This window comes from Arvicola amphibius, chromosome 7 (genome assembly GCF_903992535.2).
Source record: "Arvicola amphibius chromosome 7, mArvAmp1.2, whole genome shotgun sequence".
NCBI classification, from domain to species: domain Eukaryota; kingdom Metazoa; phylum Chordata; class Mammalia; order Rodentia; family Cricetidae; genus Arvicola; species Arvicola amphibius.
This window is the reverse complement of record NC_052053.1, coordinates 121533859-121561840: the sequence shown is the minus strand read 5'-3', so window position 1 is coordinate 121561840 and position 27982 is coordinate 121533859. Positions and strand designations below refer to the sequence as shown.

The 27982-nt window shown below is 40.7% G+C and overlaps 1 protein-coding gene across 2 annotated transcripts in view; it reads left to right on the top strand.

Moving 5' to 3' along the window:
• The window catches only part of Akap6 (A-kinase anchoring protein 6), a 410870-nt gene that overhangs the window by 263550 nt on the left and 119338 nt on the right, over positions 1-27982 (top strand). For both annotated transcript variants that reach the window (XM_038336827.1, XM_042055440.1), the window contains one exon: positions 19505-19653. In XM_038336827.1, the coding sequence (XP_038192755.1) occupies positions 19505-19653 (149 nt within the window). The remainder of the gene's footprint in view (positions 1-19504; positions 19654-27982) is intronic.

The following is a 27982-nucleotide window of genomic DNA, read 5'->3' as shown; positions in this document are numbered from 1 at the left end:
GATATAATCCTATCCATGTAAGCCTTGCTTTCCAATGCTTTCTGTTTAGACTGGAGTGTCTGCTCCCAATACTTAGGACTCCTTTACTTTCATTGTGTAGTTACTCAGATTTCCTTGTGCCTCAAATACTGCCTTATAGACAGAAACCATGTTCAGAGACTTAGCTATCTTAATTTTGTGTAATATGCTCCCTCTCCCCGAAGACGTCCCACGTGTTAGGCAAGTACATGTCTGCTGAGCTGTACTCCCAACATCCTGAACTGTTTTCTCAGAGATTAAGCTGGTTAGGATTGATTTTCCTGCAAATGTGTGCTTTACAGGGTCGCTATTCTTTTTGCTATAACTTTAGCATAGCTTGAGACAAAAGGATATAATGGTGTGCCTTATGGGTGTGATTTCGATAATATTTTATACAATGATAAAATGGTTTTCTCTAAGGCAATGATTAAGGGACACTGATGGTCAATGAACACAACTTAAAATTCAGCGCATCCCAGTGACCATTGTAAGGAAAAAACACACAAGTTAATCTTGTATTAATAAAAGTTATGTGCTTAGTGACTCCTTGGTGTCTGGTATTATATATGATAAGTACGTTGACAGTAAATGGCCATTTTCAAACAGACAGCATTCATGGTTTTAAACATCAAATCTCTGCTCGTTTGAAGCTTTTCCCTGTTAAAGATCACTCCCAGCTGCGGCTCTGCTTTGTCTCGGAGAAGGATCAGAAAAGCTGAAGTGGACGGTCCTGCTATGTCATGTAGCGTCACCATTTGTCCATCACGTATGAAGAAGGTGACAGTCTGCGGGAACCTTTCGTGTCCGTGTCCTTTGCATTCTAACAGATTGCTGAAAGACCATGGCATGCTTCATGTTTAAAATATGGACATCATTGGCTCTATCTTTTCTAAAGAACATCCCTTTTCGCAGTGGTAGCTTTTACTCCCATGTCTCGTCCTGTTTAATATTTTAAATTTGGTGTGTTCTCTAAAAGGAATTGCTATTTTGTGATTTACAACCTTGGAGAAAAATAACATACTAGTCATAACTTTGCAGTTTTTTTGTGATGCATGAAGATCAGATTTTTTAATGTTGGTTAATGCTTTGCTAATTAAAGTGTGCATGTTAATTAAAGCAGAGGCTAATGTTAATTACCTATATTAATGGAATCTCATGTAGCACCTGCCTGAAGCAATGGGTTCAATTTTCAAAATATCTCAATTAAGGCTGAAACTTTTGATTTGCATCTAGTAGGGTTTCAATTAACTGCACTGAAAACTTCAAAAACACTCTTAGGGGTGCAAAACAGCAGTGATTATATGAAGTACAGTGGAGTCTGTTAAGTTCACTTACAAAGACTTCTTTCATTAGTTTTAACTCTTTTTTTTTTTTTTTTTTACTGGCCAAGATTCTATTTGAAAGTCAGTGAAAGCAGCCAGATGTATATTATTCCCTATAATCCCATCCGCAGGAGGCTGAGGCAGGAGAATGGTGTATTCAAAACCAGCCAGGGACCATAGCAGTAGTACATTGTCTAAACTAAAGCCAAATTGCAGTGCAAACATCAGCTCTTGAAATACCTCACCAGTGTTAGCCCCTGAATACACTCCTCCTTCCTTAGAGCATTCGGCCCTGGATGACCATGTTTTCATCCATGTCCCTTGCTAATGAGTGTCTTGATTCCTTTTATTTAGCCATATATAACCACTGTGTATTTAACCCTATATAAGCATGTTTTAGGGGCTTACTACATTGTGTGTTTGTAAATAGCTAACTATATTTCTTGGCTGTAGTAGAAGCCTGGCTATTTCATTGTTGCTGTGAGCACAGCCATGGCTTTTTTCCTGTCGATGTGGCTGCCTTCTGTAAGGCACCAAGTTGCCATTTGGTCTTCACAGTACAATACCCAATAGAAGGACGATATTTTTGTTTCTAAGTTAAATATGGTCTGGAATGGAGAGAAGGGTGCTTATTTAAGAGAAGCCATCGTTATAACACCAGTGAGCATGTGTTTATTCTGGTGATGATTATGTTAACATCATCTTTTAGTTCCAAGCTTAATAACCTGGATGGTCTATAAGCAAACCCGGCTCGTGACCTCAAGCACAGTAGAACGCTTGTGTTGTTTTAGAAGATAATACGTGAGATTACCATATTAAGGGAACCAAAACTTAAAATAATTAATTAAAATATAAACAGATAGCTGAAGACAGGTACGTTGTGATTAGTATGCATATCGCCAGCTCTCCCGAACCTACTGCTGTATTTGCTAAAGTCCCAATAACAACCATTCCCACTGGGTCTTTGGAAGGGATTATAAGCTAACAGTGATAACCTTTTTGACATCTAGTATAATCATGGTTTCAGAAAAATAGTTTCCATTACTGTGAATAATTGAAAGAGAAGTAATCGTCTCAATAGGTATATACAAATAGATTACAAACTGATTTATGGTCCCTGGAAATCAGCATCATTAACTCTTATTGTGCTTTAGCAGACTTTGACTCTGATAACGGACTGTCGATCTCAGAGGGCCAAGATTTGTCTCCATTCAGCCGTAGAGAATATCAAACACGCATAAGACTGCCGTGTGCAAGGTGTGACTACCAAGGTGACACAAAAGGCACATAGCTGCCTCTGACGTGCTATGAGCACGAGAACTAAAAAAAAGATTTGAGGTAGCGGCAAATAGTATTGTGTAGGCTAAAAGATGCTAGCTGCCATCCTGAAGGCAGAACATGTGACTGTCAGAAAGGATGGTATACATTCACTAGTGAAGACCAGTCAGGGATAGAAGGGGTAGTGAGAGCACTCGACCTTAATAACACAGCTGCCTAGTGAGCCAACCCGTCAGTTGGAAGTGGGAATCAATGTAATAACTAGCTCGCTAATGCTATGGATATGCACAGCAGACCTTCCTAGGCCAAGGCAATGGGCCAGGCCTTTACAACTAGAAGAGCGAAGTCACCAAAGCATCCAATCCCTGTTGTATCACCATTAAGGTGGCAGATGGCAAAGCATTAGCAGAAAGACATTGAGAACAGCTGGAAAACATCTGGTGGGAAGAGACAACCTAATGGGTACACTTGGCTGTGCCAAATCGAAAGGCAATTACTGGGGATCCTGGACAGAAACTTCTACGTACGGTTCATATGGGGGCGGTGAGCTGGCTAGAACAATAAAGTCTAGTTTAGAGCTTGGGAAATTCTGAAAAGAAATGACATTATAACCCTGGGAATAGACTAGAGAACGTTAATTTGCTCTCTCCCCAAGTTCTAAGTAAGAACACAACTTTCAGGGCCATCTGTAAATCTGTCTTGACCTGGAATCTTTTTACATTGCTTCACATCCTTATTTTTGAAACAAGGTTCCCCCATTGATCTTGGAGCTCACTGATTGACTAGACTGGCTGTCCAGGGGTCCACCTATCTTTCTGCAATGGCTTCTTATGTGCACACTGGGGATCCAAACTCGGGTCCTCAGCGCTCTGCACAGAGCTGTCTCTCCAGCTGTGGCTTGGGATTTCTCTTTACATTTTCCTCCGTTACTTTGTCCTTGTCTGTCCCTATGTCAGTGTTGCCCCCTCCTTTGTCACGAGGATCACCTGTCTTTTTATAACTTCTTTACCTGTCAGGTTCAATCCAAGCACAGCAATGTTCCCTTTTTGGGACTAATGATTTCTAACAGAACAAAGAAGCAGTAAGGAAAAAATTCCCTAAGAGACTGATGGGCGAAAGGGGGCGGCCGGGTGCACCGATGCCTGTTGTACAAGCAAAAGAGATTCCCTCACAGAATGACGGGCACCATCTGCCCGTCCCATCTGCAGAGGATTGCGCGTTTGTAGGCATGGCATGGAGGAGAAGATAAACCTGAGCAGGTCTCCACGGAATGCCATAAGACAGAACTCCCGGAGAGAGAATCAAACATTTGTAGGATATGGGACATTGGGTCCTTCAGAAAGTGGTCAAAGTGTGTAGCTTCCATAGCAGACTTGATATGGTATCCCAGCTGCCAGCTGTTTGAACTGCTGCACATACCGGTCAGGGACTCCCTATGGAGTGGAAACCGTGGTTTACGGACTGTTGCTTAGAGATGATACCTGCAACGAAGTAGAGTTCAAACACGGAAGCACATGACTTGGATCCAGAAGCTCTGGAGAAATTCTTTCCATTAGCCTATGTGACAAGTTCCTCGTCTCTTGCCACTGGCAAGGATAATATCTGGTATATTGGTGCCCAGGATAAGTTGTTGTGATTATTAAGGAACATGTTATACATGGGACTCATATTACAAAAGTATATGTAATCTGTTATCAGAAGTATCTAATTCTACTAGCAAGCGATCTTAGATTAAGCAAAATGTTGCTATCCATCATGTAAGCATTAATCCAGATGCCCAATGAATACACCCAGTTTAGGTGATAGATAGTGAAGTCATGATTAGACATCCAATTAATTTGGAATTTGCATCCTGTGTCAAATAATAGGGTAGAATCAATAATTATTTTGTAGGATAATAGATTATTTGAGGTAGAACTATAAAACATAAATATCCAATTATATAAGATATAAAAATTATGCTTCTTCCCAAATGTTCTATGGAATGGCAGAGAGCCGCATCTTTATCCTGAGTGTGGAGTTATGACTAATATCAAGAGGGTTATCATTTTTTGAGAGCATCATTCTCTTAGGTCTGGTTCTAAAGCAACAAGATAACAGCTTAGATCAAATAAAATAAAGTAAAAATGGACTTAATGCCAGAGTGACAAGAACTCTCTTCTCACAGCTGCCTTGACTGTGACCCTGGTCATTTTTGTTTCTGTCTCAAAATGCCATTCATGCTAACGTCCCACCATCCTTTGCCACTTTGAATGAGCCAGATGACTTATTGTGCGAATTGCTTCGTGTTCTAGATCCATGCTCGGGGAATCTCCTAATTTCTTTTTCGTTCACTTCTAGTTCTTCCCCAGTCATTGTTTGTTTATTTGGTCAAGAAGCCTTCTTGGATTGAGGCTTCGCGACATGCGTGTTTCTGGTGGCAGCACCTCCTGTCAGGATTCCTACTATTCGTGGTGCCAGTGTCGAGGGGGTGTCCAGAGACCTTCATGCAGTTGAGATTCCCCTTAGAGTTAGCAGGTAGTCAGTGGACCCCGTGCATTGTGGGGATTTAGTTCCCCATTAACAGATCCGTTGGTGATGCATGCTACAATCAATTATTTCTTTGGAAGTAACAAAATGGTGGACTGCTAGTTGTAATGTTTATTATACATTTCTAGCTGTTAAAAAAAAACTATAAAGTTTTCTTGTGTTCACTCTGATAATTACAGTTTCTCTTCTAATATCCTTTTGCTTCCCAGTGGAACAATGTGGAACAATGTATTAGAATAACAGTACCTCCCATGATGGCATTACTGTCTCTTTTTCTGGTTTGAATACAGTTATGTACAAATTTACTTATATTTGTTCAATATGTAACTATGACTCAAAGTGATTCTATTTGGAGCGTGTATTTCCTACATTTGCCTGAAGGCCTCCTTCAGGATACAGCTGTGTCTTTTTGTCTATAGTCAATGGCTGCCTCTTTGTTCTCTTTACAAGATGATATTGCAGGCTCATGTTATATTTTTCCTGCTCCAAATTCCTGAATTAATTGCTAAGCAGATATCTTTAACTCTTCTCGGATGGAATTAAGCCATTCCCACCCCTCCCTTGACCTCACCCACTCATTCCATCAGTATATACTGAGCATCTGTTTGTACCAGAATCCTGTGGATGATATCAAAATAAATCTGGTTCATGTCTCACTCCTGGGGACACTTACAACATCATCATAGAGAGGAACCATGAACACCTACACTGTAGAAAGGGAAGTTTTTATACGAGATGGACAGATTGTACAACCATGAAATTCAGGTGAGGAGGAGGTTAGTTAGCCTAGAAAAACAGGAGGAAAGAGGAGCTGCAGATGTGGAGAATGACTGAGTAGAGAGATGGAAAAGCCTTCTCTGTGGGCGGGCACAGCCTAGTCTGGCGTGAGTATAGGTGGGTTTGGCCATCTGTCAGAAAAGGAGCTCACAGAGGACACGTGGGAGAGTGAACCAGGACCCAGCCCTAAGAGAAACCTAAACACGACGGCAGAGACACTTAGCTTTATTCTGAAGCAAATGGTAACCACTGAGGCTTTTGTGCTTTGTTTCTTGTGCTTTTGAATCAGAGCAGTCATATGACGTCTCGATCACGTGACTGTGGAAAGACTCTTACAAAGGCCTTTTCTCTTATGGACTTTGACTCATGCAGATAGGGGCTCGATGCTGAGTAACCTGGCAGTAGCCTGCGAGATGACGCAAGCACAAGGATACTAGGTGGTCTGTGATCTGTGTGTCACAAGAAAACTTCCAGTGCCACTTCATAATCAGGGTCACTTCACTGACCCCAGGCACGAGAGATTCCAGTGCATCCAGGATAACTGTTTCCCAAGCACGGAGCTCATTTCTTTCTGGGTCATAATTCAAATATTAATATATTTCTATTTATGCCTTGGAGTACAATTTGTATGATGAGTTTTAGCTATGTAAGGCATAGCAGAAATGCAAAAGGACCCAAACTACAAAAATGCTGCCAAAGTCAAAAAGACTGGAAAGTCACACAGGCCTTGTGTTCTTTTTGTGAGGTCACTTGCTGCATTGTTGATACACTTACTGGAATGTCTGTGACCTAGTTTCATATCTTAATTGTGGTGGTTTGAATGAGAATGGGCCATAAGACACGCAGTTGAACGCTTAGTGCCCAATTGGTGGAACTATTTGGGAAGGATTTGGAGGTGTGGTCTTGTTGGAGAAGGCATGTCACTGGGGGCAGATTTTGAGCTTTGAAAAGTCCATGACATTCCTAGTTATCTCTCTCTGCCTCATGCCTATGGTTCAGAATGTAAGCTCTCAGTTAGTATCAGCACCATGCCTGCCTGCCTGCCTGCTGCTACCCTGCTTCTCACCTTGATGGTCATGGGTTCTAATCTCTGAAACTGTAAGCAAGTCCCCAGGAAACTGGTTCTTCTATGAGATACCTTGGTCATGGTGATTTTTCACAGCAATAGAAAGGTAATTAAGATATATGTACATATACATACATATGATGAGGTAAGCTACTAGCATCTAAAAGATGACTGTTCTGTATTAGATGTAGCAGAGAACATAAACTATTAAATCTGAAATGAGAATATTAAAATAATTTTGAAGACATTCTTTATGAGGAAAAGCAACCCCAGTGATACTTACAAGTACAATCATGTTATAATTGATCCTTAGATTCTGAAAGTTGCACATAGAACAGATTCTATGCAGGGTTATGATGTGTATCATAAAACTTGAAAAATAATTGCTGGCCTTTCAACAGGTAAATTGTTCTATCCCCTTCCCTTTGAAAACTGGCAGCTGAGTTGGGTACGTTTTAGAGTCTGAAAGCGATCCATTTAGGAGGTTGACCAGTTAATAAGTGTTTTCTCTTTCCTTGGCTCCTTTGGGGCTGGATTTTTTCCTGTCCTGTTTGTATGATCAAGTGTCATTTTCTACTATATCTTTAAGAATTCCATTTTCAACCATTGTCTGAAACAAGATAAAGTTTCTTCATGTCAGAGTTTATTGAATCCTTTATCTTATTTCATAGAGACCTGCTAAAACTAGATGTCACTTTAAATTTAAATCCGTAACAGAGGGGATTAGTAATGTCCAAGGGCTTTCATGTTCACAAATTTCAGGGAAGCCCAATCCATTTTTTAAACTGAAAAGAATTTCAGGTGAAGCCAGGTGGTGGTGGTATATGCCTTTAATCCCAGCACTCAGGGAGTCTGAGGCAGGTGGATCTCTGTCAGTTTGAGGCTAGCCTGATCTACGGAGTGAGTTCCAGGACAGCCAGAGATACACAGAGAAACCCTGTCTTGGAAACCAAAAAGAAAGAATTTCAGGTGATTTTGGTCAGAATCTCATTTTACAGTCAGATTAGCAGTCTCAGATACTGATTAGAACCAGCCATGACGCTACTCCTGCAAGGACACAGCTTCTTCTAGCAAGACTGTCTGTAAAGTGTCTCAGAAGTTCCCACACAACTCACTCCCTCATTCAGCACACAGTTTTCTGGGCACTGGAGAGGCAATCATGAATAAGAAAGATGTAGACTCATGTACAAAATTCTCCAAAACAAACAAAAACAAACAAACAAACAAACAAACAAAAAACACATGGTCCCTGCCATTGTGGAATTTACTTTCTGGTGGAATCTGACATGGGTGTGCTTCTCTAGGCTTAGGAGAAGTGGGTGTGCTTCCCCACATCTCTTGTGCACAGAGATCTCTTTACAATATATTGTTTGAATATTTATTCCATTTATGTGTTTGTGGGTAGGGGCGTGCATAGAGCAATCTGTTCTCTTCTTCCATCGTGAAGGTTTGGGGGCTGAGCTCAACCTTTCAGCCTTAGTAACAAGCGCTTTCACGTGCTATGCTGTCTCAGCTACTCTGCAGGTAGATTTCTACCCATACTTTTCTCTTAAACAGTTCTTTTTTTTTTTTTTTTTTTTTTTTTTTTTTTTTTTTTTTTTGGTTTTTCGAGACAGGGTTTCTCTATAGCTTTGGAGCCTTTCCTGGAACTAGCTCTTGTAGACCAGGCTAGTCTCGAACACACAGAGATCCGCCTGTCTCTGCCTCTCGAGTGCTGGAATTAAAGGTGTGCGCCACCGCCGCCCGGCTTCTTAAACAGTTCTTGTGGGCTCATGCGTTTTGTCTTTAACTGAAGAGAATTAAAATGAATGAAATTGGAGATACTCCATGTTAATATGTTAACGCCTGCGCCTTTGTCGTGTGAGTCAGCATATAAGATGTTTTTTTCCCATTGAACCAGCTAACAGGAACTGGGATAAGGAAGTACACACGGTAGAGGGAGCGCCTATACATATGGCTTTGTGAATTGCTACAATAATTGTATCTAACATTGAGGGTTCAGGTCACTCAGCAAACATGCTTTGTTTCCTTTAGAACCTCCCAATTAGACTCAAGTATATGCCTTTGGGTTATTATGATTAAAAGTCAATAGAATAAGAAGCAATGGTGTTTTCTAAAAAAAAAAATACTGACATTTCCTACAAATATAGCTTTAAATAAAATATTAGCAGTTTAACTTTTCATAAGTTCCTTTTTCTCCATCTCCATATATTTCTCATTAATCAGTGGGCTATATCTCAATATAATTTCTAGATAAAATGTATTTTCTCCTTTTTAAATACTTTGATATTCTCATTTATTTTTACGGCATGTTCCTGCATGTCTCCAGAGGCACACAGCATTTTTATTCTCGTAAATTTATATTAGTTACAGTATCCAGCTGTTTTAGATATAGGATCATTTCCTGTTGGTACTGTTTCCAGGACAATTCTTTTTTTCTCCTCACAAAAATGAAAAATGTAATTTAACAAAGATATCCTATAATTGCCTTCATATCTAGCAAGGTATCTAGCAATCTGAATACCTTATTTTATTTAAAACATCTGTCTACATAATGTCTAGCAGTTGTCTAAAGCTGTATCATCCATGGGAAACACAGCTGCTGCTATTTTTTATTTAATTTATAGGAACCAACAAAAATGTCTTCTGCTGTTTTATTACATGCAAGGTATTTTCATAAATGAAAATAACTTACCTTTTGGGTTCTGGCAATTTAGTTAGTGTCTTTCAAGTTGAAAGAGGCCATTGTCCACAGTCTTAAAGTCACTACGGAAACATTCTATAGAACAGTAAGCTTTTGTTACATATATGTGTATATATGTGTTATATATATATATATATATATATATATATATATGAATATACGCACACGTACATATTCAGGTGAGGAATATATATGTAGTATATATTGCACACACGTATGTATATGCACATATATAGCAATATATCATGGTAAAAGGATGTCAATGCTGTTCTTCTTGTGTATCTAATCTTAGACTGGAGGGACATTTTAATTGCTAGCCCTCTTAATGTGTGTTTTTACTTACAATAAAAATGTGAAGTCTTGTGCTGAGAAGTCTTTCTACTGATTACAGCAGTCAAATGATATTTTGTTATTCTTTAGAAAAATGCATATGGGCAATGGTGGCGGTGTCCACGAAAGGTCTTTATCCTGGGAGGATGCTGAGTTTCACACAGAGATACCCATTTGTGAATTCTACTTATTGTATATGACCCTTGAAGCCAATTAAGTAAGTGTTTAACTTTGACTAGATTGTATCAATTTTGACTTCGCTGACTGTGAACATAACAGATGCCCAGGCTTCCAGTAAGAGGAAAGTGCATAAGGAGAAAGCTTACCTTTTCCAGGGAAATAATCAAAAGATTCCTTTTTGGAACACTAAGGGTATGAAAGAGAAATGTTTTTGGTCTCCTAGTGACACACTGTTATGATTGACAGGAAAAACCAACATGCCTGCCACCTGAGACATCTTGTTCAGGAACTTTCTGGAGGGTAGTAAATTGGTGTTGGCACAAACACAAAAAAATAAAATGACTTGATTCAGCACTTTTCAATTCAAAGTCCCCAAACACTAAAGAAAGCAGGAAATATTCATCAAATGATCAAAATTTATATTGATTTTTATTCTACATTAGCAGCTCAAAGTTGAGCTTCTTGACAGGGTGGATGTCGGCGTGAATGATTCTCTTTGAAATGAGGATATAGGCTCTGAACTGAGGGCTACCAGGCATTCCTCAACTATAGACCCTGCTTATTAGAGCCCTGGGAGGCTGAATTTTCAGAAGAAAGTATAAAGGCACACTTGTTTGGTTCTGTTTTGATAACTAAATTGTTATTATTAGTATGTAAAGTAATTCTTGCAGTTCCTGCTCCACTCCCCCTGCCCCCCAGACTGTTTCCATTTGAAGACAACTATTCTATAGAAATTCAAAGGAACCCAGAGTTCTTGTGATAGCCAGACACTTTGCAGGAGCTGAGTAGCGTGGTAGCCTTTCTAGGCATCCCTGTCCTGACCTGCAGGCTGAGAGAGCTCTGGCTGTATCTTCACAATATACATTTTACATTTTGAGTTTCTGGTGGGGAATAAAGACGAGTTTTCTGCAGGTTAGTGCGGAGGATAGGAATTAGGCAGCGACGCTGCAGAATGTAAACACAGACTGGCCGCATCTGTCACTATGCAGAGATTTCTAAGGGAACAGTAATGGAGAAACATCGAAAATTCTAATCCTCCCTCCAGTCCACACCTTGTAGTCACACTTCCCCCACCGTAGCTCATGACACAAAATGCTGAATTTTTAATGAGTTTAACCTCTTGCATTCCAAAAAGGAAAGGCAGAATGGTGGGTAAAGGCTCTACAAATGCAACTGGGTGTCACGGTTCGTTTTTGTCTGCTGGAAGGAGATGGTTTTCATTGCATTAATAAACACCCCATATGTCATTAAAACAGAGGGGAAGACATTTCTTTTTAAACATAAATGCAAGAGAAATGAAAATAGTGTTGATGTTATTGTCCCCACTTTGTTTGAATGTTACTATTTAACAAGTCTCATTAAAAGTACAGCTTTAAAGTTAAATTTCCTACATATTATAGTGTTTTATTGATTTGCAAACAAATCAATAAAAATAGAAATGATCACTTAAAACTCTAAATTATTATTGCTGAGTCTCTTAAATAAAGATATAAGAACTACCCCTAACCATCCCTAATGTTAGGTTTTCTGGATGACACTATAATCATATTGCTATATACTTAATATAAAAAGATCACTATACACAATAATATTTACTGAAAATAATATTTAAATAGTCGAACATTCTTAATTTTCCCACATTTTATTTGTGTTCCTGTATGTATGTGTGCAGTGGTCAGAGAACGCCTTTCAGGAGTTCATTTTCTTCCTTCATTTGGGTCCCAGGCATCAGGCTTGGGTAAGTGCCCATCGAGCCATTCCTTTGACCCTCTTGTTAAATATATTAAATATATTTAGTGTGTGTGTATGTGTGTGTGTATGATGCACATATGTGTTATATATATTTTAATATATATTATTTTTATTTAGTGATAAAAAGAACATTCTAAAAATGTATTGTTTCCTTGACACATTCTGAAGGATATTCTTAGTCTTATCCTTGAATGAATGTTGAGAATTTCTGATGAATCCCAGCTTTTCTGATTGTAGATTGTATATTCCCTGAGGACACACACAATGGCAAGCCTACATTTGTATTTTGGGCAATGTCCTATATATAAAAGACATTCATGATATAGTTGTTGAAGACCTTCAATCATCATTGTTACAAAGAAATATTTCTTCCTGTGTCCTTCTGCCTCTTACTCTGGGAAGAAACCTTTGGTATCCTACTCAGGTGTGTGTGTTGTCTGGAATGGTGACATAGGATCCTGTGTATTATAATAATACAATAACAATCTCACTATTTCTGTCTAGTCAGAATGTACCTAATCATGGGTATGTGGATTAAGGTCTAGACAGAGCCCATTTCTGAACACAAAATGTACTTTGAATTTCGAAAGTGAATTATGGTAAGAAATTTTGAACCACTAACCGTGTCAATAAAAACTAAAAGGAGAAAGGAAAAGGAAAAAAGAATTCTATTTGTGAATAGAAAAGGGAAGAGCTGTGGCTCAGAACGGAGATGGGAAACCCTGCCACACAACGCACAGGTGGGAAGACCTGGATGGCAGACAAATCTTCAACAAAGACCAGAGATGAGGAGAAGAATGAGCCCTTCAGCCATCAAGAGCAAGTGTCCTGAGAACATGCCCTCTACCATACTGGGGCCGAAGGGTAGGGTTGAGGTGAACAAAAGCTTAACTAGGGTATTCGGTGTGAAAGAGGAGAGAGCTCGGAGTCAGCAGACACAGATAATAAATACAAACTCAGTTCTCCAGAGTGAAGAAAGACAACATAGAGAGCCAGAGCCACGCCAGTGATAACTACTCTCTTGACATTAGTTTTCATTTCATTTTTTTTAACCATGAGAAAACAACAACATTAGGGGAGCGAATGTGTGACTGTAAATAACACAGGGTTGAAAAATATAGTGTAGGAGGAAAGGTTTTCGTGGACATCACTTATGGGCACAGAAGAGATTTCTAGTATAGAAGTGGAGGGATTGGTTTCACATAGGAACAGGGACAGTACAGAAACAGGAGGGACAGCAGAGAACATGGACCTAGCTGAAAGTGGGAGGCTGGATTTGGTGGTAACCTACTAAGTCTAGTATGATATCAGTTTTGAAAGAATAAACTTTATTTTATGGGGGGTTAATAGAGATATTTTAATATAGGTTTAAGCATAAGCATTAGGAGACAAGGGCATTCAGAAGTAGGACCCACCCAAAAGTCTGCGTGTGAGGTGTGGGTTTCTTTACAGAGTCACAGTTTACTGTTCTTTACAATAGTCAAACAGCATCAAAGGGCTTCTAAGGGAAAACAAAATAATGATTTGAAGAAGGGAATATGTTTAAAGGACATCAGTTAAGGGTCACGGTCATCGAATGTGCGTTATGCCCACAGAGTCTGAAGGAAGACAGTGAAGCAAATCTAAACACAAATGAGGAGATCTCCCCATGCAAGCTGGCTGCCAGGAGAAGGTGTACAAGATTAGGGGTGTGACTTCCCACTTCAAGACCCAGATTAAAGGCCTATGTCTTTCTACCTCAAGATCCAGATTAGAAGTGGATCTTCCAACTTCAAATTACACAACAACAACAACAAATCTCTCATAGGTGGTGCCCTCTATTTGGGGGCCTTAGTTCCAGATGTAGTGAGGTTGACAGCCAAGAACAGATATCACACCGGTCTCCTCACAAAGTGTACCAAGCGGCAGGAGCTATGCAAGTATAGTTAGGCTATCCGTAGGGTGACAATCTCATCCTGGTGGAAAGAGAGATAGGAGTAGTTCATGGCCGTCATCATAGACAGTAATGGCTTTGTTGGCTCTTTGTTATGCTCAGGATAGTGTTTGAATCCCCTAACTTGTACCCTCTACTTTGTACACTTTTTATGCCCTTTACTTTAGCCTTTTCATTCAGATACTCTGAGGCTCCAGTCACCATTCTTTGAGTGGGCTGTGTCCTTTTGTGACTTCGGGCCCATAAACAAACCAGTTGTCCTGCCTCTAGAGAATGTGTCACCTACCAAAGTCATACTTACCACCTCAGTTCTGGTCCCGACACTTTTTGTCAAGCCTTGCTGACTAGTCCCTGCCTTCCGGTGGTGGTTTTATTTCTGATACCAATACCACTTGGCTTAACTGTAGTGGTTGGCATGGCTCCTTCACCTTCCATGCTGTACTCCTGTAGAAGAAGAGAATGTGGTTTATCTTCCTTTTACCCACAGCAGCTGGTAGCTCCTAAGATACAATAAAGTCTCAGCAAATGGATGACTGATAAATGAATGGACAATTCATTTATTAAGTATTAAGCAATTACTTGTTTTATGCTTGCCTTGGTCCAGACTTGGGCAAGGTGCTCAGGATGCAAAATGTCTAAGGAAACAGACATGGCTACTCCTAATATTTGGAATCCAAAGACAATCAGAAACTATATTAAACTCCAAACATAAGAAGTTTACATTTGCATGTGCTTTGTAGGACAGTAACCTTGTCCTGAAATAAACCAAGACTTAGTGGATCTGGGTCAGCAACACCATTGTAAAAGGTCTCTCTGAGCAGCAGCGTGTCAGGGGTAAGCGGAAAGATGAAACATTATCAAAAAAGTGTTCCAGAAAAAGGGAATAATATAGGGAGAAATCAGCAAGTAATAACTGCATAAAAATTCGGAGTGCTTAAAGAATTAGAGAAGGCAGTCGGGTGGTAGTGACACACGCCTTTAATCCCAGCACTCAGGAAGCAGAGGCAGGCGGATCTCTGTGAGTTCAAGGCCAGCCTGGTTTACAAGAGCTAGTTGGAGGACAGGCTCCAAAGCTACAAAGAAATTGTCTCAAAAAACCAAAAAAAAAAAAAAAAAAAAAAAAAAAAAAAAAAAAAAAAAAAAAAAAAAAAAAAAGAATTAGAGAAGGCAAAGATAATTAAAGAGGTCAGGAGCATAGCAATTGAGAGGGAGATATCAGAGGTCTAGCCTAGGCAATAAATTGCTTAGGCCATGGGAGAATCTTGTTTCTTGGGTCTGAGTGCAGGAGTGAGCCAGCTTGCGTTTATAAAGACACTCTCGCCAATATAGGTGAAAATAGCTAGAGGGATAGGAGTGGCCAGGAGGAGAGACACACTGGATAGTAACTGTAACGTGCAGAGGGAGCAGTGGAAGCTTGAGTGAGGCCAACTGGAGCTGCACTGTGGGGGGGGGGGGGTCAATTCTGCGTCAGAAGGAGTGGCTGATGGGAAAGGAAGGAAAGAAGTCAAGATGATTCTTTAGCTTCTGGATATTTGTTTAGCAAGAAAAGACCAGTATGGGAAGAACTGGAGGATCTGAGGAGTTTGAGACTGCAGCTGCTTTTTAAACATCAGAACCTAAAATATTCTAAGTTGGGTGATTGGCGTAAGTGTAAAGCTCAGAGGAGAGAGGCTGAAGGCATCGCTGTATGGATGGCACCTAAGGCACTGATGAAGGGAATGACGAGACGAGCCCCGCCCACGCTCTGACTCACCAGTGTTCTCAGCTCTGATGCGAAATCAGCTGGTGAACAACTGGTAAAATGGGTTTGGGGTGTTGGAGAAGAGGAGGTGGAACAATCCGGGATTTACCGCACTGAGTCTGCCTACTGGTGCTAACACCAGGACGGGAGGAAGAAGAGGTCCTTGCCCTCTCCCCAAAACGTCATTCCAATGTCCGCTGCTGCGGTTAGTTAAAGCCCACTATTCCCACAAGACTGAAGAACTTCCTCGGGATGCTCCCCCAGTACCTGTAGCTCAGCTCATTTCTCCCCCATCTGCTCGATATTTCTGGAAATGAAGAGCCACGCCCACCATGAAAGTCTCATTCTTCTATTGGATAAAAATTTTCCAAATCCTGTGTTTTAAAACTTATCTTTAAAATGTAAACAGGCTAAGCTTCCATAGGTAAAAAATAACGATGTTTTTAAGTACCCACAGTTATCATAAATGATATAATGACAACCCTTTCATCCAGAGAAATCATGGCACTGCTTTTAACCATGATGCTTTCTTCCAATCTCTCGCCTTCAAGTTTATGTTTGGACTAAAATACAGCATTGGAAAAATTGCAGAGAATCTAAAAAGAGATTTAGAATGGCAAGGCCACTCAATCTCAGGCAAGGGAATTGTGAAGTTATATTGCCCAAGGAAATTTGGGAATTAATTACTAAAAACAGGAAGTAAAGATGGAGACGGACAGGAAAGGCCTGGGCTGTCTCTTCACCTGCCCGGCAGTGACGAGAACTTAAGCGAGTGGCTGTATTTTGAGCTGTTCTCTGCACTCTTTTTCACATGCCCGTGTTAGAGATAGTTCATTTGTGCACGTCCCCACAGAGGGACGAATGCCAAATGTGGTGATGAGTCCCTCTTCTGCCTTCTGTATGAGCCTTTTATGAGCAGAGGCACACTTGAGACCACTGCCCAGCACGAACTGTGGCCCAGCACATTACTTAGTATAGTTAACATGGACAGAAGCCTCTGCAACGATGTCCCCAGTGACCCCGATGTAGTACTCTAATGGGGTTTTCCAGAGTACCCAGTCTGGAGTAAGTTCCTCATTGTGTCCATAGATTTCTGGTGGTGGCAGTGGTGGTGGAGGGGAGTTGTAGCATTGGGGGAACTGTTTTTAAATTCTTTGACTATTGTTTGATGTCTCTTTCATCTTATTTGTCACATAACGATTTGACATGAACTTTTAACTAAGATTTATTTGTGTGTGTGTGTGTGTGTGTGTGTGTGTGTGTAGGATGCATAAGTCTGTGTGTGCAAAGGCCCCAAGAGTGTGTTAGAGTCCTCAGGGCTGGAGTTACAGACTTGTGGGATTCTGGGATTCTTCTGGGGGCCTTGGATCCAAACTCTTACCCTGATGATTGGGAAGCAAGTACTCTTAACCACTCAGGCATTTTTACAGCCCCCGTATGCTTGTGAAATCCTTTTTTCTAATCATCAATTCGTTTTATTCTTTAAAATACCTTCCTCTTAGAGCAGTGGGTGTTCTCTTAGGCCCTATGACTTGTAAACCTCTTCGCGTTCTTCCATACACAGCTCTGGCGTTCTGCATGCTCTTCTTCCACTTCTGTCATAAAAACGCAAGGTGACACTAGATTTAACCTTTTCTGGATGACTTCCCACCAGTCACGCCTCTTCTCACAACTACATATATTCCATGTAGTTTCTTTTATTTTTTTAAATTAGCAGTGCGTGGAATCAAATTCAAGCTTTCATCCATGCTGAGTAAGGAAGGGCCCTACCGCTGAGTTACACCCCCAGTCCTCAATATAACTTTTTTCTCTAATTTTTGAGATTATAAATTATAGCATTTTCCATTTCCCTTCCTACCCTTCAAACCTTCCCATAAGTCGCACCCATAAACTCACTAACAGGACTGCTTAGCTATGAACTGAATGAAGACGACATAGACTTGCCACAGTGAGTGGAGAAAGCCCATGAGAACTCAACCTTACACAAAGAACTCCAGGCAACTAAGGAAAGCTGGGAGTAGGAGAAATAGTCTTCCCCAGGGAAGAGCACACAATTAGTTATCCAGTATAATGGTCATCCTTGAAAGCATATGTACAGATGGAGCAGATTATATTTAAAAATATATATGTATGTGCATATACCTATAGGATTGTATATGTGTATACACTATACAATATACTTAATCTAATTGAGTCTCTTCTTATTCAAGCCAGTTGGTTTAAGCAAGAAAATCTAGATGGATGAATAGATACTGGTTTTGAACTTTCTGAAATTCATATGTAACTATAGTAATCTAAATGTTATTTCTTTAAATTTTCTGTGGGAATTTAGGGCATTCATAACTGACTGCTTATGAAAAACCAAAAATGTACGATTTCTAAGGTTTGGGCCCTTCATGTGATCACCACTCTGTGCTCTTCTCTCTCCTCCATAGCTGAGTCTTTTAAAAAGAGTCCAGGCCAAAGGCTTCCAGGCCAAAGGCTTCCATTGGCTCTGAATGCTAAGAGTAGAAGGGTGTGTCTGCTGGACATCACGATTTCTAAGAAGACACATAATGAAATCATGAAGTAGCAGTTCTAAGATTGGTCAGAAACGCTAGTGGAGGTGTTTGATTTTGTGAAATTTACTAAGAGAAAAAGAAGGGTCCCGCGGTCCATCGTGCATGAGAACTCTGTGTAGCTTCCTCTCCTCCAACGCAGAGAAGCGCGACCCTGAGGGGACTTCATTCTCAGTCGCAGCAGGTGTTTTAGAGAACTCGAAGCCACAGGGATTGTGACAGTGGCAATAAATAAAACATGTATCCAATGCATTTCTATGCAAAGTATTTGAGCATTCTTTGGCCTCTGGTTGATTAAAAAAATCCAAAAATTAAAAATAAAAAAAGAAAAGAAATCAACATGGTGATATTATTACTTTTGCTTTGTAGCAAGCCCCCAAGTGTTTATGATTCAATGATCCTTGCCTATGTATAAAAAAGTCACTACACTGGTGGTTCTCAACCTGGGAATTGTGACTCCCTTGAGGGCCAAGTGACTCTTTCACAGGGGTCGCCTAAGACCATTGTAAAACACAGATATTTAAATTACAGTTCATAACAGTAGCAAATTTACAGTTATGAAGTAGCAATGAAAATAATTTTATGGTTGGGGTCATCACAACACAAAGAACTATATTAAAGGGTCACAGCATTAAGAGGGTTGAGAACCACTGCCCTATATACATGATTTAAAATTATTAAGACAATAGTTCAGAGAGTAAAAAAAAATGCAATAAATGAAGTATATGGCTATTATTAAACATGTGCTAGAATTAAAAGAAGGTATTTTACTTCTCCCCAGTGAAGAAAATAAAAAAGCATTCAAAAGAGAAATGTGTGTGTGTGCGTGTGTGTGCGTGTGAGTGTGTGTGAGCGTGTGTGCTTGTGTGTGCGTGTGTGTGTGCGTGTGCGCATGTGTGTGCGTGTGTGCATGTGTGTGTGTGTGTGTGTGCGTGTGTGTAATGTCCCAGTGTATGAATTTGATGGAGACTCTTTTAAAAAGAGATACATGTGACAATGTGAGGAAGAGTATTATTAATGAATTCCACAGCATTTTTATGTAAAGTCTTATCATGCAGTGTTATGATCTCAGGGATACTTTGTAATATTTACTGTGTCTTCTGAGAGTTCATTTATTCAGGTCATATTTCGAGAAAGAACTTACAAGATTCAGATCTATAATGTAATCTGTAATATGCCCAGCTGATCCCATTAAATCCAACCCTACACAGGCTGTATAATGATGTGAACAATTCCCTTCCTTCAAGCTGCTGTCCCTCGTGGAAATGCATTCCTGCCAGACTAAGAGGGCCGTTCTCTTCTGCATTTCTCCACAGGCTGAGGTGCAGCTCTGCTACCTGGAAGCACAGAGAGATGCTGTCGAGCAGATGTCCCTCAAGCTCTACAGCGAGCAGTACTCCAGCGGCAGCAAGAGAAAAGAGGAGTTCGCAGACATGTCCAAGACGCATTCGGTGGGAAGCAATGGGTAAGGGACTGTCCTTCCTGCTTCATTCGCTCTAACCTACCTTTTCAGCCATGTCCCCGGTTAGGTGGCATGCGGGCATTTCCTTTCTAGCAAGCAGACAAGGAAAAGTTTGGTGGAGGGCTGGAGAAGAAACGTGGGTTTTATCAGCCTCTAATCCAGAACTAATCATCTAAGCCAGAACTTCTGAACTTTGTTACTATCTTGTAAAAGGTGGCCTTGTGTTTCTTAGGAGTATTTTTGAGACTATATTTTATCGATAATATTGGTCTTTCTTCTGCATAGATCGTGTTCAGACTTGTATATCCCTCCTTGCTTTGACCTCAGTGTCTATGTTAAGGTTTGTTTATCATACTTCTAAACAAAAGAACTTTATTGGAAACTTGGAAGAACATAGTATAGAGACCTAGTAATCATTTAGAGACCATGGTCTGGCTAGGTACTTAGATTCACACAAAATCAACTGGAATTATGGACTAGTTCTTGACTCTGTTTTTAATATTTGAGACAGGGTCTCACGTAATCCAGGCTGGCCTTGCGCTCACATCTAGCCAAGGCTGACCTTGAACTCCCAATTCTCCTGCCTCTACCCCTTGAGTGCTGAGGTAACAAGTATGTGCTACCCTGCCTGGAAAAGCTAACACCGAGCTGTTTATAGTATGTGAATGGTGGCAGCGGCGGCGGTGACCCAGGAGCTATTTTGTTTAGCCTGAGATGTATGGTTCCACTTAGCTAGGACTTGCTGCCCGTAGCCTTCAGTATTTCCTACTGCCCATAAAGCAATACAAACATTTCCCAGTGTATTTATATATTTCTGTTTTCTAGTACAATTTCAATGTTTAATAGACGACCATTAAAGAGTAAAAGAGATGAAGTTAAATTATTTCATAGTTTTAATAGCTTAGTAATAATTATACTTAGTAAAATATAAGCAGTCACCCTTTTTTAGGCAACAAGAAGAGATAGATCCTGCTCTCCAGAGTACATCACATGTTTATAGTACTATGTAAACTTGTGGGAATAACTCTATCCAGAATATTCCCTGAAAGGCAACAGAAGAGAAGCCCTTTCTTGCCCTTGGGTGCATCAATTTTTTTTATTGGGGGTGTTTGGAACAGGGTCTCACTGTATACCTCTGGCTGTCTTAGAACTCACTGTGTAGACCAGGCTGACCTCGAACTCAGAGATCCACCTGCTTCTCTGCTAGAATTAAAGGTATACCACCATGCCCACTTGCACTGACCTTTCGAAGCACTTAGATTTATAACAGACTCACAACCCTTGTACAATTTTGCAGGCTAAGTTAGCTCATAGGTTAGAGATTCTGTCCTGTTACAATAACTCAGGGTATAAGAATATAAGAAAAATACCAGAGTCATGATTTTGTTAAGAAACGAGAAGAAATAATTTCTATTTGCCATTCTAGCAGATTGTGTTCATCACCGGAGACCTGCTATTCACTGGGAAAGGGTCAGCAGCAAGTGAGAAGGAAAAGGTTGAATCTTAGAGCATGAACCATAAGCTGTTTGGGGGCATTAATGTGCTTTAATTTCTCAAAATCCCTAAGCCCTCTCTGGCGTGCATGCAGACACAGACTTTAGGTCATATTCTCGTGTTTTCTGAAAGCCTTGGGATTGAGCAGCACCGCATGCCTTGACCTCAGATTCCAAGGGCCCAACCTGAGCACTGGCACTGGGCTCCAGGCAGCATAAATCTGCCCTGGGAATTGCTTAGTTAGCAATGAGCATTGTTCTGTGACGTGGGAGTGGGTGAGCTTTCCTGATAGCCTTTGTTTGTGCTCCTTAGGGTGCTGAGGGCTGTGCATTGTGCAGAAATTTAAGAGTGCAGTGAAGGCAAGCCAGCCATTTAATAGTACGAACAGAAACCTATGCTGCGCTCTAGTCCCTGCTGACACACAGGAAAGCTCCGTCTAAGGAATGTCTGTGGGTGGGGTTATCGGAGGTGTCTTGCCCCCAAGACTCTGCTCCCACAGTCAAATCTGTAATTCTGAAGCTTGAAAAACACAGCCTTGTAAAATTATTTACTCCAATGATGGATAAATCTCACTAACCATTCATATATATATATATATATGAATATATATATTCATATATATATAATATGTATATATTAAGCATTGTTTGCAACAAGTAAATGTGGGAATAGCGTGGGCTCCCCAGGCTCTGTATTTCAAATGCAGAAATCCAATAGACTAATGACGTCAGTAGTCCAATTTCATAACCTCTCATCCTCACACGCATGCTCAGACCGTGTGTACAAATTGTAGTTGTCTAAGAATTCATCAGGGAAGACACAGCTGCTATAATGAGTGGTGCTCTTAAATTCCTACAAGTTTTATGTCAAAAAAAAAATACTCCTTTTGACATGAGTTTGTAGCCGCTCTGGCTTGGTGAGAAGGTATTTATCAGGGTGGTATATCAAGTTCATACCCAGCTGTCAGTTTTGTGGTTAGCAGTCCTGGATGGGCGTGGTGGGAGGGTTTCCTGGAGCACAAAGGAACAGGCGTTGGCGATAGAGCATGTTTGTCTGTGGGAGACACTTGGCCTGTGTATACGTATCATCATGGAACCCTGACTCCTGGGTGGCCGGGAGTGGTGATTATCATACTTAATAAAATATAAGCTGTCACCCTTTTCACTTTTAGACTTGGGTTAGGCAGCAAGAGATAAACCCTGTTGATATATGTGAGTCTCTGTGGTTCTCCGGGGAAGTGAACACCATTACTTTTTATTTGAGTGAGAGCAGTATTGATTGTTTTGTTTCTTTCACCAAGCAAGTCGTCATGAGGTCCTACTTTGTGCGTGGTTCAGTGCTCTAGGTGCCTTCTGTATGCTTCGTAAACATTAGCTGTCTCCCCTTTCAGGTGTTTGCTCCTATGAAGATGTTAACTGATTTCACTTTTCACATAAAATCCGAAAGTGTAGTCTAATGTATTAAATAGCTCTCTCCTTGCTGAGAAAACTTAGTTTAGATGATTATTTAAGTCCTCGGTTCAACATACAAATTAGGAATTAAAACATCCAACAGCTTAATGATTCACTAACCCAGCATAGAAGATTTTAAGATGGAGCTAAAAACCATTATCTCAGAACCCTAGGTCAAGAACATGATGGCCGCTGGGGGTGGCTGCACACATGCCGTCTTAGCGTACAGGAAAATGAGACAAGCAGAGGGTTTGGGGGCTGTCTGTGGAAAGCAAGATCCCGTCTCAAAACTCCCACCACAAACAGAAAAACCCAAACATTAAGGCAGATCATCTAAACAGTTATACCATCTCCTTTGTGAGGATTTGAACTCTACCCTTGACAGAATTTTATCGTAAATCTTGCATTGTGAAAATTCCGTACTGTGTAAAACTGACAATGAAAAAAACAACAGTAGCCCTAAGGAGATTTCATTCCACAAGGATGTTTTTGGCAAGGAACTGCAAAATGCCCTATGATGGAGCTTGCCTGTGAGTTCAGCTGCTTGTGGACCCTGAGTCTGAAAGCTCGCTGGAGCTGAAGACTTCAAGAGTAGCGAGACCCTGGATGCAAAAGGCAGAACAAAACCCTCCGAAAACCCAAATTCGGTCATCAACCAGACCAGTGTTTTTAAGAGCTTTCTGTAGTCATGCTGTGTGTAAGTGGAGACTGGCTGCAAGACAGTGGGCTGGTATTTACACTTGGAAACTCAGAGTTTAGTTTTAGAAACGGGCAGATCTGTAACCTAAATGATATGGAGTCTCCTAGGTATTGCATTAGAAATGGCCATCTGGACAGCTGAACACAATTGTGACCGTGTCCAGACCTAGAGCAGGCCAGGAAGACAACAGAGAGGATCATGGAGGTGGCAGAATTTCTCATTGTAATCTGAAAAGTGCTTACTGAACACCACAAAATCAGACCACAGCTCTTTAGTGTGACATTAAGTGTGTATTTAGCTGTCCAGTAGGAGAGGAGAAGGGTTGTAGGGAATGTAGGTTTTATTATTATTATTTTTTAACTCTTTGGGGGCCCATCACCCAGCTCCCAAATAAATACATGGAGACTTATTATTACTTCAGAATGCCCAGCCTTAGCTTGGCTTGTTTCTATCGAGCTTTTCTTAAATTATCTCATCAACGTTTTGCCTCTGGGCTTTTAACTTTGTCTATTCTATATATCTTTCTTTTCTTCTTACTCGGTGACTGGTTGTTTGACTGTGTGGCTGATCTTTGGTGTCCTTCTCTCCTACATTTCTTTCGTTCCTCCCTCTTCTCTTTACCTCCTACTTTTTCTCTCTGCCTGGCAGCCCTGCCTATCCTTCTCCCGCCTAGCTATTGGTCATTCAGATCATTATTAGCCCATCAGGTGTCTTAGGCAAAATAACACAGCTTCACAGAGTTAAACAAATGGAACATAAAAGAATGCAACACATCTTTGCATCATTAAACAAATGGGCCACAGCACAAATGAATGTAGCGCATCTTCAACTCATATTCCACAACAAAATGGCATTTCCCCAAACTGGTGAGGCACGGCAGTGCCCATGGGTTTCGTGTGTTTCCCCTTGACTCTGATAGGCTGCCTGCCATGTGATAGGTACTCACATGAATAAGTATCTAGAACTGATGTGGAGCCAGAAAAGAGGGAGCAAAGGTCTAGAAGATTGCCAGCTGAGTTCCACTCTGGGACACAGGGTAGAATGTTGAAGGAATGGGGGAAAATGATTGAGAAGGAAGTCAACTCCAGATCCTGGATTTAATCATGGAGTATATGGTCTTAGCCATGATCACCAGTGGAACCTTAAAGCCAAAGACATTCCTTTCCTGCTTGACCCACCTCCTTACCCTACCAGCCAAAAATTCTCCTTCTATAGGCAGGGTGAGGGTGGGAGTGGAGATGAGGGGTGGTGGGGTGGGGATAACTAGGCCCAAAAGTTCATCACTTGCTGAGAACCTGTTTCAGTGAATTTTAGAGTGTGCTCTCTGCACCAGCAACATCAACACTTTAGATGAGTTTGCTGAAGTACTATTTCTGGGTTTCAGTTCAGACCTATGAATTCAGAGAATTTGGGACTAGAGAGTACATCCATCCTAAGCCAACAAGCTTCCAAAAGTGATTTCTAGAAGTTTGGGAAGTGCTACTCTGGACAGTGGAGATTTTCTGGTTAGGAGTTAATGTAAAGTATGATAAAAAAAAATGTGAAGACTGAAGATATAGTGAATAGACAACAATCCTCAGAGGACTGCAGGATGAAGGGAATGGGAATGAGAGATGGGGAGGCACTCTAGTGCTCCAGTTGCTCAAAGGACTTTGGTGCTGCTGAAGACAATGTTTACTGAGTACCTCTTAAACAGAGGTCACACAAGGCATTGGGGTTATGGAGTCAATGAGATACAAAGAATTTCGACAGGCAAATATAACTCAACAGAGGATGGTACAGGCTTGGAAGTGACAAAAAGCCTGTTCCCCCAAGGAAGACGTCTGTGAAATCAGCTAAGATGGTAAGGGAAGTCCCAGCATGGCAATTAACAGTATTCTAGAGACTGAAGAGGTGTCTCAGTGGCATAAAGTGTCTAACTGGCAAGCACAAGGACATGAGTTTGAATCCACAGCCCTCACATAAAAACTGGGCCCTCTATATAAGCTCTGGGGTGGGGGTGTGATGTCAGAGGTAGATGGGTCTCTGAGAACTCACAGGTTAGCCAAACTAGCCAGAAGAGTGAACTTCCAGCTCAATGAGGTTCCCTATCCGAGGCAATGGTAGAGAACGATGGATGGCACCTACGATCCTACTCAGGCTTCTACATGGGTGCACACAGGCATGCACATTCATGTCCATGCTACACACACACACACACATGCACACACACATGAACACACACATATATACCATCAAACCAGTATTCTGATAAAAATATAAAGAATATATTAGCACGAAAAAATTACACATAGTTTAGTTAAGAGGCCAAGTGTAATAACACAAGCCAGTTGCCTGTAATCTTGAGACTAAAGCTGAGGCACTGTGGATAATTATGACATTTTTTTCCAGTCAGAATCTTTGGCACTGTGGATAATTATGACATTTTTTTCCAGTTAGAATCTTTCCTTGATACATTACACAAAACTTCTAAAATAAAGACTACAGAATTGAGAATTCCAGGTAGTATTTTAGCTGGCAGTAATGGAGGGCTATAGTTCACCATTATTGCCTATTGTTAAGCTAAAGCTCATATCTACACAAGACCCACACTAGAGAAGACTATTTAACATCCCAGCATGCTCATGCCTGTGCATGCCCATGCAGAGGGCAGACTGCTATTAGGAGAGGGGCTACTGAGATCCCACAACTGGAAGAAACTTCCTGTTGATGACTGCAGGAGGAGAGAGAATCTTTTCTTTCCTGGTGTTGGCACTAATAAACTGTCCATGCCTCTGTGGATAACCCCACACCCGTACACATATGGGCAGTACTAACGACTCAATGAATTATTAAAAAAATAAGAAAAATAATTGTCATGAGAGAGCCTTCATCCATCAACTGGTGGAAACAGATGCAGAAATCCACAACCAAACATTAGCACAAGCTTGGGGAATTCTGCTGAAGAGAGGGAGGAAAGATTGTAGGATCCAACAGGGTCAAGGACAAGAAAACCCACAGAAACAACTAACCTGGCTCATAGGAACTCACAGTGAGAATGAACAACCAGGGAGCCTGCTTGGTACTGACCTAGGCTATGTGACAATTGTGTAACTTGGACTACTTATGGGAAATCCTAACAATGGGAGCAGGGCTGTCTCTCATACTTTGGCTGACCCTTGGGAACCTAGTCCTCATAGAGGAAGAGATAGGAGGAGAAGGAGAGGTAATGTAGTCAGGACATAAGATAGATAGATAGATAGATAGATAGATAGATAGATAGATAGATAGATAGATAGATAGATAGATAGATAGATAACATTTTAAAAATAAAAAAGACATGAAGTTAGGAGGAGGGAGATGCATTGGGGTGGTGAGGTTGAATTGGAGGGAAGGGGCAGAGGGCAGATATAATCAAGATATCATATACCTGGATATTTTTAGAGAATAAATAATATTTTAAAATTTATAGGTTCTTATCCATGATATTAAATAGACTTAGAATACTTCTAACTGCACAAATAATATTTATCTTTAGAGACAGTCATATATTCTCTCTAATCTAAGTTTGTCAATGAGAACATGTACCAGGTTACAAACTAAGACTCAAATTTCAGGGGCACCATGCTCCTCTTGTGGCTACACAAGCTTGGTTAAGACATTTAATCTCTCCAAGATTCCGCAGGGGAATATAAAATGGGAGTCATTAGCCTAGCCAACTCATGCCAATTTCTGCAGCTAGAAAATGTGACGATTTGTAAGAAAATACAAAACTAAAAGTGAAATCATTAAATGAATTATTTATTATGTATATTATATTTTGGGGAGTAGTGTGAGATACTAGGAATGCAAAACTGTAATAAGGGATTCATCTCTGTAGTCTGGAGGGAGAGACGGGGAGACAAAGAGAGAACGAGAGGCACTGACTGACATAGATACATTATAAATTGCTGGACAGACCTTCAGTATAATGAATGGAACTATGGAGGCTATCTAATGCAGTCTGACTTGAAAGGATAAGAGAGACCTAGAAGAGAAAGGAACACGTGACTTACCTGAAAAGATGTGCACAGTGTAGTAAATGGGAGACTGGTGAGGAGGGGAAGGGGAAGCCAATAGCTATTAGACAGGAAGTGTGCAGAGGGTGTACGGTGAAGATTGGGTAGCTCATTTAATGTTGAAGGCGTGCACAGAGATATTCCCAACTCTGCTTGCCTGGAGCAGGAGGGCTTCTCAAGGGAGCTTTTAGAAGATACCTCATTATCCATGTTCAAGGCTTCCCCTGCCTCTGGAGGAAATTGAACAAAGCTTGTTGGAAACTGGAGCGATGTAGCTGAGGGTTATATTTTATACTGAAGAAAATAGAAATGTCATTTCCTCGTCATACAAGATTTTAGCATGAAATGTCTTCCCAACCATATATAAATTATTCCTGCACAATGACAAAAGGTTAGGAGCATGACTGGAGAGATGAGAAAGAGACCTGCCTCCTGATGAGTGTGAAAACACACAGAAACGCATCAACAACATCCCCAAAGAGAACTGCTATTGACACGTGAGGAGAAATGAATCACTATTTAAAATATTGCTTGATTAAAGACCAGGTTTGTTTCTCTAAATTAATTAAGCAATAAGATACGCTGAGTGACTTTAAACACCTGAGAAGAGACATAATCACCCTGGATTTCACTGCCGCAGGTGATGTCCT